The sequence below is a fragment of the Corvus brachyrhynchos genome, unplaced genomic scaffold (assembly GCF_000691975.1).
Source record: "Corvus brachyrhynchos isolate BGI_N302 unplaced genomic scaffold, ASM69197v1 scaffold12, whole genome shotgun sequence".
Classification (NCBI taxonomy): Eukaryota; Metazoa; Chordata; class Aves; order Passeriformes; family Corvidae; genus Corvus; species Corvus brachyrhynchos.
The window spans coordinates 1693847-1714467 of record NW_008237885.1 but is presented as its reverse complement, the minus strand read 5'-3'; the positions used below and the strand labels follow the sequence as shown (position 1 = coordinate 1714467).

The 20621-nt window shown below is 35.8% G+C and overlaps 1 protein-coding gene across 2 annotated transcripts in view; it reads right to left on the bottom strand.

The window, feature by feature from the left end:
* The window catches only part of UGGT2 (UDP-glucose glycoprotein glucosyltransferase 2), a 79879-nt gene that overhangs the window by 5148 nt on the left and 54110 nt on the right, over window positions 1-20621 (bottom strand). For both annotated transcript variants that reach the window (XM_008632420.2, XM_017732631.1), the window contains 11 exons: window positions 17157-17236; window positions 15631-15820; window positions 14611-14769; window positions 13395-13480; window positions 9122-9206; window positions 7607-7692; window positions 4314-4412; window positions 3003-3087; window positions 2416-2598; window positions 999-1159; window positions 604-718 (listed from right to left, as the gene is read on the bottom strand). In XM_008632420.2, coding sequence (XP_008630642.1) covers window positions 604-718; window positions 999-1159; window positions 2416-2598; window positions 3003-3087; window positions 4314-4412; window positions 7607-7692; window positions 9122-9206; window positions 13395-13480; window positions 14611-14769; window positions 15631-15820; window positions 17157-17236 — 1329 coding nt within the window. The remainder of the gene's footprint in view (window positions 1-603; window positions 719-998; window positions 1160-2415; window positions 2599-3002; window positions 3088-4313; window positions 4413-7606; window positions 7693-9121; window positions 9207-13394; window positions 13481-14610; window positions 14770-15630; window positions 15821-17156; window positions 17237-20621) is intronic.

Below are 20621 nucleotides of genomic sequence, written 5' to 3'. Positions count from 1 at the left end.
AGGGTGTGGAAAAGCACTGAGAAATGTGGGCTTTGCTACTGTGGGATCCTGTTGCTGCTAGAGGCAGGTAAAAATCTTCTGTGCTTTAGTAATTCCACAAGGAAAACACCAAAAGTAGGGACAATTTCACTTCTGAAGTCTTCTGAAGTTCACTCAAAGTGAGACAAACTCCATGATCCACCCCAGGGTGACCATGTACAGCCACCACCAGAGTGCATTTGCAGTTAGCTTACAAAGGAAAATTAAATTTACGTTAATGGAAAAAAAGAAGAAAAAGGAAACAAGCTCTTGCTAAACAAGAATATAATTACCATTATCAGAATATACAGTTATCAGAAGAACACAAATGCACACAGGACAACTACAAATAAAGGTGAAAAGTCCTGTATGTTGGGGTTTTTCCTCATTTTTAAAATTAAAAATAATCATCAGTGTTCAGTTTTCGGAACTGTGCTCATATGCACACCTGAAAACGGGCTAAAACAGCAGTAAATGGGAAATAGTTTTGGAATTATATAACATTTATGTTGAGATACAAGATACTCCATGCATATTGAGAAAGATAAAGAGAATAGACCCAAAAATGCTTAAAGCCATATATACCTGATCTAGATTTGACAGACTGTTTGGATCTTGACTAAGAGCCTGGTACTGGCCCCGAAGCCTGTCTCCAGCTGCAATCTTCCTGAACTTCTTCAGATCCACAACATACAAGGCACTAAAAGGATTAAAAAAAAAGAACTAAGATTTCTGGGGTTTCACCTTCTTTTTGATAACAGTAATAAAAGTAACAAGGAAGTAAAACATGTTTCCATCCTGAAGGGATATTTTTCTTTATTAAGTGGCTGAAGCTACCATAAGATAGTGAAATCAATATGTCATCAGAATTCCTGCCTTATTCATCTCTTACTGAGAACGGCTCTTGAATGCCTCAGTGATCAGCACCAACATCCAGTTTTTAGTCAAATGTACAGGAAGTGTGTAAGGGGTGATCCTACCTGATATGGTATTTCCTTTTCCCGAGGTGTGATGCCCAGTATCCCGATTTCCAGAAGCGGTAGCCATCCATCTCTCTGCGGCTGTCACAGAAAGGAGTGTATCCGTAGGGAGCTCCATTGAGGTCTAGGTCTCTGAGTTCTTTCAGGTCACTTCTCACAATCTAAGTAAGATGATGTTTATTTTTATAATTTCATACTGTTTCCAAGGTATGCATATGAGGGTAGGTATTGCAGCAGGCTTCACAAAGTTTAATTTAAAAAAAACCCCTGAGACACTACAACAGTGGGGTATAGATAAAGTATTCCAATGGGAGATATTTACTAAATTATTCTTCAAGAAAAAAAAAAAGTTTACTATATTATTAACAGTGGTCACCTGTGCAACACATTTATTGAGCAAATTAAATTAAACTGGCAATATATTTTTAATTCACAGACCAGTGTTTCTGGTTGCCCAATATTAAATTCCTTAATTAAGAAACATAACTTTAGAAATCTCCCAGTCATGTCCCTTCTAAAGAATCCTTCCTATGTGTTACCCAACTTGGGCGCTCCAAAATTATTGCATCATTTGAAAAATCCTTGTATCTAATGGTGAAGTATTTTCAAAAAGGGGTTATAATGACATTTTACAAATGCCCTTTATTTGCTAATCAACCCTTCTTCCATCAAACCCCACTTACCTAATTCATCAGAGGTAAAAAAGAGTTTTAGCTATTTGGGAGCACAGAGAAGTCATTACAGTAGTTAGGACAGACAACCAGTGTTCCCAGGCAGTGTATCCAGATGAAATTGCAGAAAGTTGCAGTCTGAATTGCTACACCTAAATTTCATTTATTCTCAAGCTTTGGAAAAGGACCAAAATACATTAGAATTTGTCCCAATATTTTTAATAACCTTGTGATAAACTCTTCAATGTCTCATCTGAGACAGCACTTTGCCTTTGAGTATATTTTACAATATTCATTCCTGAACGAAGGACCGCATACAAATTTAAAATAGAGACAGAATTTATCTTGAAGAATTTCAGCCATCTAGAAGTCATTCAAAAGGTCCAAATCACCTCAGACTCTGGCCATAGTGCAGAATTCCTCTCACAATCAACCCAGAGATGGAATCACTCCAATATGCTTACAGTGAAATGCACCTTTAAGATCACACACATCTCTCCAAGTGCCTTTCTCTCTCCACAGACAATTTAGGACAACTCAGTGTAGTGAAATTCTTAATGCCCACATGACTGAAGACAAGTGAAATTCTTGCATTTACATTCTGCAACACCACTGGTTTAGTTTGGATAACTGCAACAGTCTTACGAGACCAACAGCTGAGTAAAATGGCCACAGAGAATGAAACTAGATCAATTTAAGCCCGAATTAATTCCTCATACAGTTAATATACCATTATTTTTTCTTACCTGGTCGGCATCAACAAATATTATTTTATCCACAGCCAAAGGGAAAAGAACATCCAAGAAAAGAATTTTGTAGCCCCAGATAATTCTTTGTTTTTCTGTCTGTTGATAAAGCCAGCGGGGCCACTTGTACTGTACCAACTCATACTTGAACCCATATTTTTTAGCCATGTGAGGAATTACATCCTAGAAGAAGAACAAAAAACTATCAGGTGCACATATATGAGACACACAAGGACTCAAAAGGAAAAGAAGTGAATGTTACAGGGCAGCTGCAGCTGTGCTGGCCTTACTGACTGGACAATTTATTATTTTAAAATGTTCCCTTGGTTTTAGCAGTATCCTCAGCTACACCAATAGAGAAAGCATTTCATCAGAAGAGAATAAATTATTATAATTTATCACTGGGCTTAGAGTTCCAGAAGAGAAGAACCTTATACCCAATGCTTTTAAAACTATTGGTATTTAATAGATTCAAGGATCATTTTCCACTGTGAAAATTTAATTTGAATGATATAATTAGTCAATTGTAATTTTAAAAATATTACTTAAATTTTTAATGGAAAAAAAGAGGAAGACTCTTCTCCTACCTTAAAAGTTGGGGAGAGATAGTTTTTCAGAAACCAAAATTTAACTGGTGTTTTTGTATGACGTAGGACAGAAAGCATCATAATTCTGTGGAAACATAAGTCTACAATAAACAAACAAATACACACAGGTCATTAAATTTCAACTGCACTTAAAAAGTACTAAAACTCTCTAAGTATAAATTTCTTTAACCCAGTTTAAGTAGAAATTTCTACCTATTTCTAATTAAAAGCTTTAAAGAGCACGTGTTCAAGGGCACTTTGAGATGGCCTTATTTGATCCAGATTGGCTAAGCAATAGTAGAAAGAACAATTTCAAAAGTGGATCTATTAAAATGTTTTATTCTAAGAGAGGTGCCTGACAAAATTAGAATAATGGTTACTACCTTATATTAACTTGGCTACTGAAATAGCCTGGAATTATTTTAGAATATATTGGTTGAGTTTAATAGGTTGCTGAAAATAAAAACACGGAGTGTAAGTCAGATCCTGTTCAGAAAATCCTTAGTAAGAATTACACTAAGAATTACTATTTTGGGTTCAATTACTTTTCACTATCATGGCCTTTGTTTGGTGCAACCAGAGAGATAAGCAATGTCTTAAACCCTACATGAGGTCACGTCTGACTTAAAAATCAAGATATAATGAACTCGAAAATAAGAAAGCAGCAGGTAGGATGTTTTAAGATCCCTTTTTCTCCTTTAGAGTAAATGTGTCTTTCCCTTTATGAAGGTGGTTGAAGGAAAGAAACACAATGCTCAAAGTTCAGATGACTCAGCAGTCAAATCACTAAACGTGTGCTCAGATCATAAAAGTAACAGAGATGGTTGTGAACAGATTAGGCAATTAGACAATTAAGGATTCCTTAAAAGCAATCACTGCTCATTGAAAGAGCCCTGAGATCAGTAAGGCCATATGTGCATGTAGTAAATCCACAGTTTGGACTAAACACAAATAGATACAACTCTAATGAAGCCACTTCTGGTTTGTCTTTATACAGAAAGGCTGAACTTCATCTTTTATGTTTGGACTTCACACATGAAAGACATTTTCTGTCTTCAAAGAATAACGGTATTTTTGAACATCTGTATGTTGAATCACTTTGTTCTTAAAGATTAATTTAGTCCTCACTGTATACAACTTTCCAATGTTTTGAAAATTTACCACTCAGATGTTGTTTAAAAAGTCAGTTTCTTTAGATTGCTAAGAGAATTTAGAGTATTGCTATGAAATTCTTGTTTCCCTTTTAACCTTTCCTTACCTTAAAAAACGTTCATATATGAAATTCTTGTTTCCCTTTTAACCTTTCCTTACCTTAAAAAACGTTCATATAAATGGCCTGAAGCAACAGAAAATATGTTAAGAGTATCACTTTTCTTTTCCTTCACATCTGTTGGAATTTCTTCTGAAAATCTAAGAATTATTATAAATAATTATATAAAGTAAACATTCAGCATAAAAAAATCCTACTAAATTACCATTAAGTTCATAGGGAATCAGAAATAAGAAAATACACAAAAGAAATACACATTCTACAGTAAACAAATACACTTACATTCTACTTCCACTGCACATGCCTATGATACCAAAAATCTTTTGGGAGCAACACATCATACCCAGTCACTTAGGACAAACAATGGCACTACAGCAGTCTTCAATATTTTCATTCAAACAAAACCCAAATTTGACAAGAATTCCACGTTTTATCAAAGTTTAAAAAAAAAAAAATAATCAAACCAGAAATACACACAGACAGAATATCTGTAAAACTGGTAATTTTTTAAATCGGACACAGTTGTTTCCCAAGCTTCACCCACATGCATTCTACATCTACATGCATTCTACAGCAGAACAACCAATGCATATTCTGGAAGTGAAGGAGGTCTGCACAGCCCCATAAATGGTTAAACTGACTATATCCTCTAAGACTGAACATAAGAAAAAGATGGCCACATGAGGCCAAATCACTTATTTAGCCCAGGGTTGTCCCAACAGCAAATGACAAGGCTGAGGAGTTGTAGCCTTTTCCAGAATACTCTCATAACATTCAGTGGTCTCTGGTAATGGGATTTCCCAAGTGTTTCTTGTAACACTTGCAGAATTCTTCTTCAAATTAATCCAATTCCTGTCCCTATAAGAGGTATGTTGTACAGAGGTTTCTGTTTCCACTGCACAGCATTCTTTGCTAGCTTTGAATACGTAAGTCTACCAGGACTGGCTTTTAATCTGCCTTCCAGCACACAGAGCCAGGAGGAGATGGTGGCTGCAGTCTCCCTCAGGCACTGCTTCACAGATCTCAGAACTGCACAGCCAGATTGGTTACAGTATGGCTTGATACTGTTGGAAATTCACCTCAACAGTATTTTTTGTGAAGTGAGTCATTCCTCACACACTTAGATTGCATGAGTCACTCCTATTACTTTTTCTTCTGGTTATATCCCTTTTAAAAGTATCCTTTAGAAAGTGTAAAAATAAGTATCCTCATAATCTTTAAGAGCAAATGAGACAAGTCTCAGATCTCCAATGTATTCAAAAGAATTCAGATCACTCCACTAATACAAAGCTGAAACCTCAGAAATAGCTGAGAGGCTGCAATGTGTTTAAGTGGTGTGAATAATCTTTTGAGACACCCACACTCTTTTCACTCAGGCATGGTGAAAGAGAGAGACATCAGTGGAGTGGCATTGTCTGCATGGTGTGGCATCTTCAAAGAAGACAGACAACCTCTCAACCAGCACTGAACTCTCACAGGCTGAACAGACTGCAGTTCCCAGGTCCAAGCAGTCTGTCTCCTTTCTTCCTGACTTTTTGTCTCATGTCTTATATTTAATGATAGCAGGACTGAAAGAATATCAAGCTTTTTATAATGCAGCCATCACATGCGAACAAAGAAAATCAGGGTTTGATGCAAGGATCTTGAACATATTGATTCTGCAAAGCTTTACAGAAAGCAGAAATCTCCCAAAGCTGCTGGGTTGACCTATAAGGTCACGTGGGAAAAGCAGTCAGCTGGAGAAGGGCAGCTCAGTTTTGAAAATGCTTGGGCAACGTGGTGTGCACAACTCCCATGTTAGAGCACACGTGGGGTTCCTGTAGTGAACATTGTGCTGGTGGATATTGTTCTCATTCTGGGATGACAAAAAGGAAGGGTATTTGACAATGTCCTAGATGGCAACAGGCTGACAGTCAGCCTCAAATCCTGCCTTTGAGCCACAACCTTGAGTCACTGGGAAGAGCAAATAAACTTCACTGGGTGAGTGGCTTCCTTGGCCCAGCCAAGCTCAGAGCCTGATGAATGCCACTGTGATAAAAGGCAAGACCTGGAAGATTGAGAGATCTCTGGCCTTGTAACCTTCTTAGAGGGAGATAAGATTTTGATCACTGCACATACATCCTTTGATGCAGCCCATTAGAGGTGGGAAGCTTGAAGTCAATGAAAATCAACTAACATCATTCTCCAAAGGAGGCACCTTTGTGCAGCAATGTGGGTCCACAGCAAGAGATTTTTGAGAGCTGTAGCATAGTTGTCTGGGAGGGTTTCTGAATCTAGTCAATGTGAGTACAAACTGACAGTGAGGAAATCTAGGTTAGCTATTAGGAAGAAATTCTTTACTGTAGGGGAGGTTAGACACTGGAACAGGTTGCCCTGGGAGGTTGTGGCTGCCCCATCTCTGGCAGTGTTCAAGGCCAGGCTGATGAGGCTCTGGGCAACCTGGTCTAGTGGAAGGTGACCCTGCTCATGGTGGGCAGGTTTGAGACTGGATGATCTTTAAGGGCCCTCCCAACCCTTAACATTCTGTGATTCTATCATATTGTAACAGTAAAACCATCTGTGGATAAATGGAGATAAACGTAAAATCAGCAACAGACTCTCAATATAATTCTAGGTCTGTAGGTACTTGTGGTACAAGATGCCTTATCATGAGATATTTTAAAGCTAGAACAGAACTCAGTCCTGGATCTACCAAGAGATGTGTGTGTACAGGACCGACTTGAGCCAACTGATTACTAGATAAAGTAGAACTGCTATGCCTTTTCTTTATTTTCTTTAGCAGTCTGTGACTGATAACCATTGCCCAAGCCACTAAAAACTGAAGAAAACCTTTTTTGAATCTTGTTCAAAATGGCAAATTAGAAATATTACGAAGTTATTAGCCTGAAATGTAACACTTGAGATGCTTATTACAGTTACTTAAAGAACTTGAACCTTAAAGAAAAAGGTAAAAACACTACTTGAGATTTCATAAATTATGTCTAGTAGCAGACAAGCAGCATTATTTTGATGTTCAGTTTGATACATCTGAGTATGACATAACTGGCTGAGAGTTTCACATTGAGACTGATTCCCTGCCACAGCAAAATGAAAAGTAACAGCCAAAGGATAAAATGAGGAGGAACTGGAAGTACAAAGGAGGGATTAAGAAGGGGATAAAAAAGGAGATGTACAAGACATTACAGCTTATCTTTCCCCCTTTTTATTTATATTATAAATCCCTTGGAGAGTCTTTTCATACATTTGTATCACTATCAAGTAAGAAAATTTACTTGCTATGAGTAATAATAAACACGTCCTGGAACAGTTGAATTAGAGGCAAATTATGCATTACCTGGTAACTGATTCCATATTTCCTTTTTTTTCTGTTGTTCCATCTGTAAGAAGCTCTTCATTCACTTTATCAGGCTTTTTCTGTACCTAGTCAGTAAAATAAAAGCATTTGTGCAACTTGGGAATGTAGTTGATAGTAATTACTACTTGCATTGTGATATCTAACTGCGCTGTATTAACTGGCTACAGCCACTAACAAGGTGATTAATAAATCAGTCAGCATGTTCAATCCCTCTGTACATCTCTATGCTAACAGTAACTACAAGTGTGGCGAATTTTATCTCATTTTCCTCCCCCATGAGTTTGTGATACAGCCATTAGCTGGCAGAAGTGTAGCACCTCATAGTGGAACTTACCTGAGAGGAAATTGTCATTCTCATAAGCCCTTCACAAGGAGAAAGTGACAAATTTGTCACTGAAACATAAGCTCTCCCATCCAGCTTAAGCAATTTCTGCTGTCTTATCCAGATGCTTATAAAGGCTCAAGATTAATTTCATTTACCACCTCAATTTCCTTGATTAAAAGAAATCTAATTGCTTTTGAGAACCAAACAGCTTCTTATGCCCTGAATGTCTGAACATACTCGATTCTAATCATATTAATTTCACATGTTTATACTGTCAAGCTAACACAGATTTCTGTTGACACTATATCATGAGTCTTTTTAGCCAGCGCTCCTGAAGCCCCATCCTACAGTTCACTGAAGTGTTTCTAGAGTTCAACAGAATGGCAGAGCTTAAATATTCCAGCTGTAAACTTAATATCACCTTTCACACAGAATAATATTCCTATTTTGGCTCAAAATAGGGAAATTAGGCACCCTTTTACCCATTCTCTGTGGTTTAAAGGCAGGCTCATCATGCTCCAGAGTTTTACACATTTTCTCTCGGTTCTGGAAACTTTCAGTTACAGGACTGGGGAAGAGACTCATATCTGGTGTTTTAAAATATTTACAAAATACTGGAAAATATATAGTATTATGAGGATCTTTCTCCTCAATATAAGTGGCGCTTAATTAGATGTTTTTGCTACATCTAATAAGAGTAATGGATTTTCATTTACAAAATTTGGCAGCTTAGGGTAAAATTCAACACACCTAATTTTGACTTCCACTCTGGTATCTGGACTTTGTGTAAAATCTCTCCTAGGTCACTGGAGAGAAATGGATGTCTCAAGAAGTCATTCTCTTGGTTTAAATCCATGTATGAGCTGGGATGAGTAGTCCTTTGGACTCTCTCCTGGTAAGCAGAGAGAATTTAAGTCACCAAGACTACACGCTTGGGCACCTTGAGCTAGATGAGATAAATGTTATCTATGTTTAACAGCTATTTAACAAATCTCCCACACAATTAGTATAACCTGATTGGATCAAATTAACTACATTAATTTGCACATCCTTCTCTTTAATTATACAAAATCTAAATTATATATTTCAGTATACATATTTCAATTAAATATAGCCTGAGACACATAAGCAAAAGTCGTATTTCACATATGGAAGCACTGCATACATACTTGAACTTTGATGATTTTGCTTCTGAAGTTGTTTAATACCACAATAACATCTGTCAGGTCAGCTACAGAATCTGTTCCTTCATGGCTGTGAGGAGGAAAAAAACCCATGCAAATGTACTGTCTCATTAAAATAAACATTGTTACTTAGGTTTAATCAGAGAATAAGGTTTAGAATTGCTGATATCTATAAAAAAAAAATTACTTGCACCTAATTATATTTTAACTTCAAAAACTTTCTGAGTTTTATTCATCACTGGACATTAACCACAGTGGTAGCCCTTACTTTTTAGTTTGAATTTTCACAGGAAATTTACCAATCAATGAAAAAACGCAGTAACCTAGAGCCAAACATACTATTATGTATTATAGAGATACATATTACATTCAACTATTAAACAACAATTTATTTTTCAAATATGGAAAACATCTTAAAAATTGCTATGTGATGGCATTAAATGTATTTTAAAAATAGATCTGCTTAAAAAAGTATAGGGAAAGCTTCATCACAGTACTGAGATATTTAAGATTGGCTTTCAACTGGCAGGCTTTGGAAACTGTACCCCTGAAGACAAGGCTGTGCAAGCACCACATGAATCTCTGCCTTATTGAACATCAGTTTAAAGCCATTCAGGTGTCTCCAAACTGTGCTGCAGTCCACAGAGTAGCTAATATGAAAAATGTTACTGTCCCTGTTGTTGTTACTGTGATACAGTATAATAGCAACATAATTTTCAAATTTTCTAGCTTTTACACATCAATAGCCCATATATTTCCCCTTCAATCCCTTAGGTCTTTTATCAGCATTATGTGGGTATCAGTATTATTATTCCTCTCGCTAAAGCTACCCATACAAAAAATGGGTTTAAGAAAGTAATCTGCAACCCCTTAGGTTTCATTTTCTTTCCCCTAGAAAACAAAAATAGTTAAAACTGGTTTCAATGTGTATCATACCACTTACCTAAACACTGCAGGATTTCACACACTCACCTGAATTTTTTATTTAATAAATTTTTTGCAAAATGTGCCTGTAATCACTAAGTCTCATACAGATGGCCTATCCTTGCACAAAACAATGTTTAGGATTATCTGAACTTTTCTACTCTCTGTTATAGTTTTATTTTCACACTTTTAAAATATCATACATATGCACACCCAGCCAACTACAGTCTTTTTATCACAGGGATGTACAGTGCTCAGATTTGAATTCCATTTTAAATAAAGTGTGTCACTAAAAAGTTCTAAAATGGTAAAATTAGATCCAAACACAAACTGCTGATAGCAGCAGCCAGCCTGCTGTTCCCATTTTTGCCCCCAGTGTTTATACAACCAAAATTTTCACTGTTATTCACTCAGTTACCTCAAAATCCCTATGCTATGCGTTTTGCAGGTAGATAAAGAGGATTCTGCTGATAAAGAGGATTTTCCAAAGTCTTTACAGTATTCTCAGAGTGTTTGGTTTGGATGTAAATTCAACAACATTGCTTTGTCTCCCTAAATCTCCTTCACAGATGCCTCCCTGTGGGCTCCATCTTTACTGAGAGCCAACTGTTTACTCTGTGCAGAACTCAGTTTGACGAATTTCTGTCCTACTATGAAAAACCTTTTTAAATCCAAGCAAAACATCTTGCATACTGACAGCACCATTATATGTAATAATAGCTACCTTATTGTTATGCTATTGTTGTCAAAAGCTAAATGTGTTTAGCAGACTGTTTATGCCACAACTTTAACATCTTTCAAAACACTTTTAATACAAATACAAGTAAGTACCAATATAATACAAATTGTAATTTTCCATATGGGGAACAAAAGAAATTGCATTCAACAAATGGAGATCCATTAAAACCTCAAGTCCAAGAAACAAACATACAACTCCCTGCCCAAATTATAAAATACAGAACTTTCAGCTAAGCAGTCTGCATGACATCAAAATATAATAAATTATATCTACCTGCCTTTTTACAAAATAAAATATTCATCAGGATTTTATGTATATCTTTAGCTATAAATTATTTTCTGCAATCTTACCTTGCAGTACCTACTTGTTTTCCTACCAACATCAAAGTTCCAACAATAAGCAGTGCTCAGATTATTGCTGAGTATAACAATTTTCATTTTCCTAATATTCATAGTAACTTATTACTAAAAAGTTGATTTAAAAGCGTGACTGCATCAAAATAATGACCCTTGTTAGAAGCAGTCTTCAAGAAGAAAGAGGCAGTTTATTTCAAATGTTGTGTACTTACATAAAGTAAAAATAAATTACTTGCAACTATGAGAGAAGCAAATAAGGTAAGTACTGCGATGCAGAACATGCTGTAACTTCAAAGTCCTGTATTTCTCCTAAAACCCTATTTATAAGTAGAGGACTGTGCCTCAAAGAAAACAGGTTCATCTCACAGTTCAACAGGAGAGGGTATGACTCATATATAAGGATGGAGAATATACTGCAATACCTCTTGGCAAAATTCCACCCTATCAAACAGTTGCCTGAGTTCTTGATAGCAACTTCATACGATTAATACTGTAAAAGAAATATCAAAGACCCTGGTGCAGCCCCTTAAACATACTTTTCCTGCTGTACTTTAAGTCTACAGCTTGTAATAATGAAATGAAGTAAATTGTATTGTTTAGATTCCTCATGAGGTATTAGTTTTTCTGACTTAGCTGAGTTCAATTAAGCCTGTTTGTGTTACATAGGGAAAATGGGCAAAACCTCAGTAGATCATTTAAATTTCCTTTGATCCAGCCTAGAATGTAGAGTGATTTTGTTTCATTTTTTTTCATTATTTAACTCAACTACACCTCATTACATTCTTTTTTAAAACCATGCTATCTTACATAAATCACTTTATATTTCTTAAGAATTAAATGCTAAATTAGACAAATGGTACAGCTACAGTTATCAGAGATTAGGTGAACTTCTTAGAGTAAGGACTATGTTCTTCTGCTTTTTCAACAGATTGTAAGTGAAAAAAAAGAAATTGAAAATTGCAAACAAATAGAATGAATCTAACATCTCATTAACATTTCTCCCTGTAACACTGATATTAATGTATTAACTAAATGTTCAAAACCACAAAGAGGTTCATCAAATTTTTTACTTTTTAATAGCAGCTGATGAATAACAACATATAGAACTATGTATTCCAGGGCTTCAAGTAATAATAAATATTTTATAAGAAATAGACCTATTTCAAGCCACACAATTACTTTGAGGGGGAAGAGAGGTAACAGGAAAAAGGAAAAAAAAAGGAAGAACTGAAGCTGAAATTAAATAAGCAATACTGGTCCTCTAGAAGGGATTAGATCTAAAGCTTCAAGAGAAAGCTCTCATATGTTACAGATCTATGCTGTTACATAAAACATGGGGAAAAGGTGATTCTCCTAAGGAACAGTTGGAATGATGGTGAGCATATATATTCCTCTATATGAAAATCAACCATGGAAATCACGTATCTAGAAGCCATAGAGATGTCAAATAAATGCCAGTTATGGGAGTACAACTTCTCTTCCATGTACAGAGGTTTCTCCCAAGAGAGGAAAATGTGGCACAGTCAACATGCAGCCAGGGTCTCAAAATGAGGGGTGTTTTTATATCCTAAGGTGGAGTTGTAACCACAGTGATTCTAGACTTAGACAACTAAGAAACACTCAGAATTAATTGAAGAAAAAAGTCTGGAACTGAAATGAATATAATTCTCCTGTTAAAAAAAGATGCCACCTATAAATATACTGCATTCAGAGGCACCCTCAGGGCTGAAAAAAATTATGAGAGGGAAATTCATGGTACCTCCTCCAGCTGATCAAAATGCCTTTGGAGAGCCAAGCTCCACTGGGCATACTCTTGAAATTACATGTTAAGTATGTTGGGAATGACAAAATACTAATCAACAAAACCATGAGTGGTATTTCTACAGAATTTGGTGCAAGCAATTGTGTGATAATGCTAACCATGCATGGAACTGACAGGACAAGTGTCTGGTAGCTGTGTAACTGCTTAGTAAGAGACTTAGCTGGCATCTAGTCTAGCTGAGCAGCTTAGGTTTATTATGCATTAGCATACTGAAATACCTTCAAAAACACATGAAACCATCAAACAACAACAATATAGGAAATAAGGTATCCCTTAAAAAACTTTAAATTACCATTTGTATCTTATACTTTTTTTAATGCTATCTTTGCTTATTTTCCTTCAGTATTGTCAGATCTTTTCAAAATATGCTGCACTTTCAGAATCATTTTTATTTCCAAATGATGGATTCATACTTACGAAAAAACCTGATAAATCTCTTCAGATCTTCCTTTACGCAATCTCAGTGTCCAAGCACCTGGATTTGCTTTCAGCTGAAAATACCCCTAAGTAAAAAAGACAGGCACTTCTTGTGGTTGCATTTCAGACTCAATCATCTACATATACAAAAATCAACTACCCAACATTTAAACTAGGCCTGAAAGAAGTGTCAAGTGATGCAACCAGTTATCACCTTTCCTGTATGTCCATTTTAATACCTTCCAGTGCTCTGCTTATTTCTAGCTGAATTTGAGTTGGGTACAGAAACTCTACCAAGGACAGCAAGTAAGTGAGCAGCAAAGAAATCAATTATTGAACTGACCCTAAATCGAAAATCTTCTTTGAAACTCAAAATTTTTGTCTGGAACAGCTTTCCAAGTCAACACAGTTCCTTCCCATTTTAGGAACAATGCAGACAGCTATCTCTATGTTAAAGTCAGACAGAGAAAGCTTTGAAATGTGAAGAATTGTTAGAAGTTTCATCAATGCCAAACATCAGCTACTGCTGAGACCATATTCAGTACTTGTGCACAAATCAAAGATTCACAATTTATTAAGCATTTCATTCCTTATGATACAGTATTTACAGAGAATAGAAAACAGCAGATAGGTAGGAGGTCTTATTCATCAAAATCCTTCCCTATCAAATTCCCTTAGCCAATAGAAAATAAATCTTTCACTTCAGAAGTCACATGGTCTTCTGCTCTACAGACTGCCAACATGAAAAATAATTACTCTGCATGATGAGAAGAATTCTCAGATGTGGGTATGTCCTACAGAGGCTCTAAGCACTTACCTGAAGCATCTAAAATAGGAGCCTTCTTTTGCCAGGATCATTGTGTAACAAAAAGGGTTATTTTAATCACAATGTGAATCATACCTTACATTTGTCAGGGAATCTCAGCCTGAATATAAAACTACCTTCTACCACCTACTAGAGGCAATTAGGCTATCAGTTTAGGCACTTCAGGCAAGAGTCTAAAATTAGGCTATATTCAAACCCATACTGGGTCACAGGAGAGGAGCAGGGGGAAAGCTCAGCAAACTAGATGAGCTCAGCTCCAGGTTATGCCTGTTACTTTTAGCATTACTAAGCTTGCAACACAGAGAAATAGATTTAAAGAACAAGATGCTCATGAAGAATTCTCACAAGAAGAGCGCAATTGTACTGACTATTCCTGTACTAAGTACTTACGAGGTTGGCCATCACAATAGTATCAACCATGACAGGATTCTTCTTTGTGCCCAGAGTGAACTGTAACCCTCGAGGAGGTTGTCCAGTTGTCACATCAAAGCAATGTCCTTCAAGCAATATATATTCCAGTTCATACTCTGCTATAACCGCCCCTTTTATCTATGGAAGGAACACTTCATCAATAAATTATGTCACATAACTATGTGGGAAAAGCAATATATTACAGTCACAAACATGTTGTGTGGGGTTTGCCTCGAGGTAACTTCCACAGTCAAAAAAACCCCAAGAAAGGTCCATCCAGCATGAACTTCACTCAATTATAAAACAGGTATCCAAGACAAAGAGGAAGGATCACTCTCTGGAGGTACCTCCCCTCCACTGGCTGTTGAGGAAGCTGATGAACTTCTGCTTTGCTAAGGTAAATCCCAGCTTTATTTTCACAATACAGTTTCCAAACGCTCAGCTTTGGTCAATCAAACACCCTCAGTATTTTGCACAAGCTTATTGACTCAAATAAATCTAATTACTTTGGAGATGAGGGATTAAAATGTAATAAAATGCAATTAAATAATAATTGAAAGAACTGTGAACTAAAAGAGGGTGACGTACATTTTAAACTACATTAATAAACAGTAATGAATTCCAGTTTATATGAGGATTTACCTAGGTTACAAGAACTAGGAAACACAAAGAATCCTTTAATTGCTTTACTTTTATCTGAAATGTAGTATTTCTCTAAACACAAAGCTCAATTTAGCAGGTAAATTGCTTTAACTTGTACTTTGCATTCTGATCTTTTTCTATTACATTGCTTTCCTTTAAGACTTGTCTTATTTTTTAAGAGAGAAAATGAAAAAAAGATGATGACAATAGAAATGGTAAAATATTGACTAAATAATCAATTACCAAAGAAAGTATTTCCAGAGAACAGACACAAGACAAATCTCACAACATTTTAACTTCCCTCTTGAAGTAGAAGGGGCAACACAAGTTTTACAGTGTTTGCAAACTATTACTTACTTCCTGCAAATGAATGTTATCAAGATCACAGGAACTGTTCACTGCTTCAACCAACCAGCTTTCAGGAGTGATCATGTTTAAGGTCAAAAGAGGTGATTCTGGCAATTCTAGGAATTTTGCTACAGGTTCAGAAGGAAGGTGCTTGTTGATCCCATAAGTTAATTCTGGTTCCAGAACAAAACGATAGAAGCTGTTAAAAAAGAAGTGTGACAAACCCCCAATTTTTATTGAAATACAAAGTTCAAACATGAAGCTCTTCTAAAATATTTCCAAATATGGTGAATATTTACCAAGTATGATGGTGTTGGAGGCAAAGTAGCTCACTATTCTCTTAGAATACCATCAGACAATCCCTACAGCATATTGAATGGGCTGGTAGACACACACAGATCTATTCACTTTTGGTAATTTTGCTGTGGACATGCCTGTTTTCCATCAACACTCTAAAGGCTGTGAAAGTGAATACCCAAGAGATGCATCTAGACATCTCAACTGTGAGCAGCCTTGAATTCCCAGAATCTGTATCACTGAACTAAGTAGAAGGACTAATCTCTATTGGATGTCACAAGCAGCAGCAAAGACAGACCAAAGGAAAGGTAAAGTTTCTCTGTTCCTCTCCAGCTCTTCCCCCATTTATTCCACATGTAAAAGTTCTCCCATGGACAAGGAAAGAACCAGACACTAAAACCTGAAAAAGTGCCCAGCTTCAAATGCAATCAATGATGATCACACAAGACACTCAGAAGACTGATGATTAAGACCCTCTTGTGGAATAGGAGATGTGATGTAATTCCTCTCAAAATGAATAAAAACTAAGGACCTCTGTTTTGTGGGCAAGTGATTAACTCTCCAACCCACTGGCTAAAGGACAGGCACTACCACCAGCCTCTCTCATAGGTGATTAGTAATACAGGTGTTAGGATTATAGGTAAAATACCTGCCAAGGAGATGGCTTGTGCTAAAGCATTTGTCTTAGAGGGAAAGGAATCCTCTCCAGGGAATTAATTTCAGTGTAAATGTCTATCACTGAATTAGTGAATCCTGTTTTTTACACACAGATAAAAGAAACTTCCATTTATGGCAAATACATTCAGTCTATCATATTCTCAATGAAATATAATGACATCTCAAATGCAGACTGTACATTTATTGAGATGAATTTAATTCTTAAGAGTACTGAATCTGTAAAATTGATTACACAAACAGTGGGCTGTAAAGAAGCCCATTGTTAGGAAGACAATCTCCCTCTGCAAGTTTTCACAGGCCTAAGCGAATCTCCATTGATTTCTTTAAGGCCTGGTAATGAGAGGTGCATTTGATGGACTGGATCATTCCCTGTGATACCATGCTTGATGCCTTAAAACAAGAACTCCTCTAAACAAGTGCAAACTGCTTAGGTAACATTCAATGAAAAATGAGTCAACAAAAAGAATCCAGAAACACAAAGCAATGTTTACTTTTTATGAGAATATACACCATTAAGGCTGTTTTTTCAAACTAAGCATGAGAAGCTATGAACTACTCACCTCTTCAGTGGCACTTCAGACAGCTTAGATTTGCAGTTCAAAAATAACCTGAGTTTCATATTGATAATGTCCCTGAGTACCTACAGAAAAAAAAAATCTCTGTAAAAAGTGGTTCTTGGTAATCACCAAACTTTGAAAAGAAGCCAAAGTTACCTTTGTGACATCCTGCCATTTCTCAAGTTTCAACAGAAATCTCAAAACTTTTAAAAGATGTAAATATATTTGTATATAAAGGATATTGTCAGATACTCTAAATAAAGGTATGACCTTTCCTAAAACTGCATGATTTAGCATATGATATTCTTGAGAGTCAAAATATTAATGTCTTCTCCTACTGATGCAGTTTTCTAAAAAGCAGCTATCCCCATTTTCCAATGCTTGAGTAAATGAAATTATCACCCTTGTTACATTGTGATTTTAAAGCACTTGAAGGTCTCTAAGTACAACATATACCTTTTATTCAACAACCAATCTTAAAACAATTACTTTCAATCTTATTAAAATAGTTGTATATGGAAAACTGTTACATATAGTAAAGTTCAGACCACTATTTTAATATTACTTAATAATTTTAAATGTCAACAATATATTAACAGTGTATTAAACCATTCAATTAACTTCAAAACATTTTGGTAAGTTAACATTTCTATTTTTTTCCTCTCAGTTTCTTCATCTGTTCATTTCTAAAACACTAATGTTCTGGATGTTGTTATATAGGAACCATAATATTAGGAGGGTATTTTTTTCTTATTTTTGTGAGCAATCTGTTTTGCTTAAAGCTAACAAAGTTATTAATTTCTTTAATGCACTCATAAAAACCTTTATCAAGTTACCATCATTTCTGTGGTTTCTGATACAAAGTGCTTATCTGAAAGCATAAAGCAGCTGTGCCTACATTTATGGATATTAGAAAAGCCAATAAGATATAAAAGCTAAGTTACAATACCAATACTAGTAAGGCTAATATCTAAAATTACTACAATGGCAAATAAATTTGGAACAAAGCAAGACAATAGTCATCATTAAATCTCTCTTTTATTATAACTGTAATTTTTCTTTCCTCAGTTCAACTCATGGCTTACACTCATTCTTTACTACAATGCTGTAACTTTACTTAGCCCTAGGGACCTGTTCTATTTCTAGTTTCTTATTCTCATCCTTTGTGTCACGTGAATACCATCACTGAAAAACTACTGAATAAAAAATAAAGACTAGGGAATAGCATATTTGTGTGAACAAGTGAAGAAGCAGGAAATGAGAACCCAAAAGCACTGGAAGCATAAGAAGGAAAAGCACTACATGACATAAATTTAAGACCACCAAAATCAAAATAGATGTCAAAGTGACTCGAATACCTATCTATCATTCAGAATGAAGAGAATGATAAAAACCTGTATTGGACTTTACCTTCAAACAAAACAAAACCCTCATCCCATTAGCAAGAATGATTCTTAGCAATCTGCATTGATAGGCTTTTGTGTAGACTGAAATTATCTTGCAGAAGGCTGACGTATCATTCCAATTCATCCATGAAATTTAGTACAGTACCCCAAAAAAATGCCATTCTTAATTAACATTTCAAAGGAATTTAAATAGGAAATGACAAGTAAGACAATAATTCCTTTTCTCTGTGTTTTTCAACAATACAACTTCGGAAATACTGAACTTGGTTCTATTACTTAGGGCGTCTGAGGACACCAAAAACCAGGGCATTCGAGTCAACACATGAAAATGGTGACAAAATTAGGAAGACTCTTTTATAGGATACTTGAAGAGTTCAGTCTGTTTACTTTAAGTCAGAAAATTCAAAGAGCATGGAAATTTAGTTCAGGAAGCACTGTAAAACACTGCTGAATTATTTCAGGAGGCCTGAAAATTATTCAAGAGCCAGTTTTATTGTGCATGTGCACAATAAAAAGTCATTTGCAGAACACTTAGTTGAGTTACCACAACTCATCTGAAGAACATTAACTCAGTAAACCATGATTATTGAACCAGTCACTTGGAATTGTTTATGAACCTCAGCATAATACAAAGCATCTGCACTGAAAACAAACTTATAATAGAATCTTCAACAGAACTGGCAAAATGATGAGACCATCAATGCTTACAGCATGGATCTAAACAAAAATCTGTAATTCCAAGTCTGAGTTTAACAGTCAGGTTAATTAGCCACTGGAAAAGCTCAGTAGGAGCTCTAATCTCTACTCAACTGCTTGGTAATATTTAAATTAGGAATTGATTAAAAAATTATTTCTACTTCAAATACTAATTGTTAGAAAGAAGTCCTGTGGCCTGCGTTATATAGAAAATCAGACTAGACTATCAAAGGGGGCTCCTTCAGGGATTCCCGTTACTTCAGGGATGGAAGAAGAATTTCTCTCTGAAGATAGAATAAACAAATGACTAAAGGCAAAAGATAACTGACAGGAAAAAAATAAAAGGCTTGATTTTTCTCTCCACACTTTTGAATTACTGGATACTTACTGGAACAAGAAAAAATGATGGATGATCCTATGAGTATGTCGAATAATTTTTCCTCATGTTTTTGGTGAAACATGAGGAAAAACCCCCACAACTCTTCGATTTTGTCCTCTGTTTTAGCAGAAAGAATTTCTACTTTTCTCACATCAACTTAAGAGATCACCCTTCATAACTTCAGGACTAGTTAGCTTTTCCATATATTCTGCTGAGAACTTATGTGGTCCAACCATGGTAAAGTTACGGCTGGCATTTAAATATTTACAGTAGACAGTGACTCTGCCTCGTCTGGAAATACTTGATGGTGAAGTCTGTAACAAAAATGGAAGGTGCTACCTGCCTCACTCTGGAGAGGATTGGAGCAGTTCATATGATACAATACAGTACATATTTTAAAAACAGAAAGCAGCTTTGACTGAGCACTCATTCATGCTCTGATTCATACCTTGCCTCTACCCTTAAATTGCCAGTCTCTTACACTAAGCAGTAAAGTTTGGATTACAGCCAACCTAAAGCTATTGACACCTCTCTCAATTTCAATCCCACTTAATATGAGTAACTTTTTGTTCATATTTTTAATAAAAAATACCAAAAGATTTATTTGAAGTGACTATTAAGTGACACAAAGTAATACAATAGAGTAGTCTCACCAGGGTGAAAAAACCCCATCACGATATGGACATATTCAACACAGACTGGGGCAAGAATCATATGTTCTGCCATGGTAGTTACTCCACAGATTTTGCACCATGAATAGTTACCAATATAATATACTTGGCTCTAATCCAATTATGTAACTGAAAAAAGAGCCCTTAAATATAAATATATTCTAGCAATTCAAGTTTCTAGTATTTAAGTCACCTATATATAGTAAGCTAATCAGAAAGGCATTCATTTAAGGACTTTGAGTTTGGGGCTTGCTGCATTTGCATGTCTGTTTTGTTTCTACAGCAGGAGATGTTGGCTTTCCAGGTAATAATAATA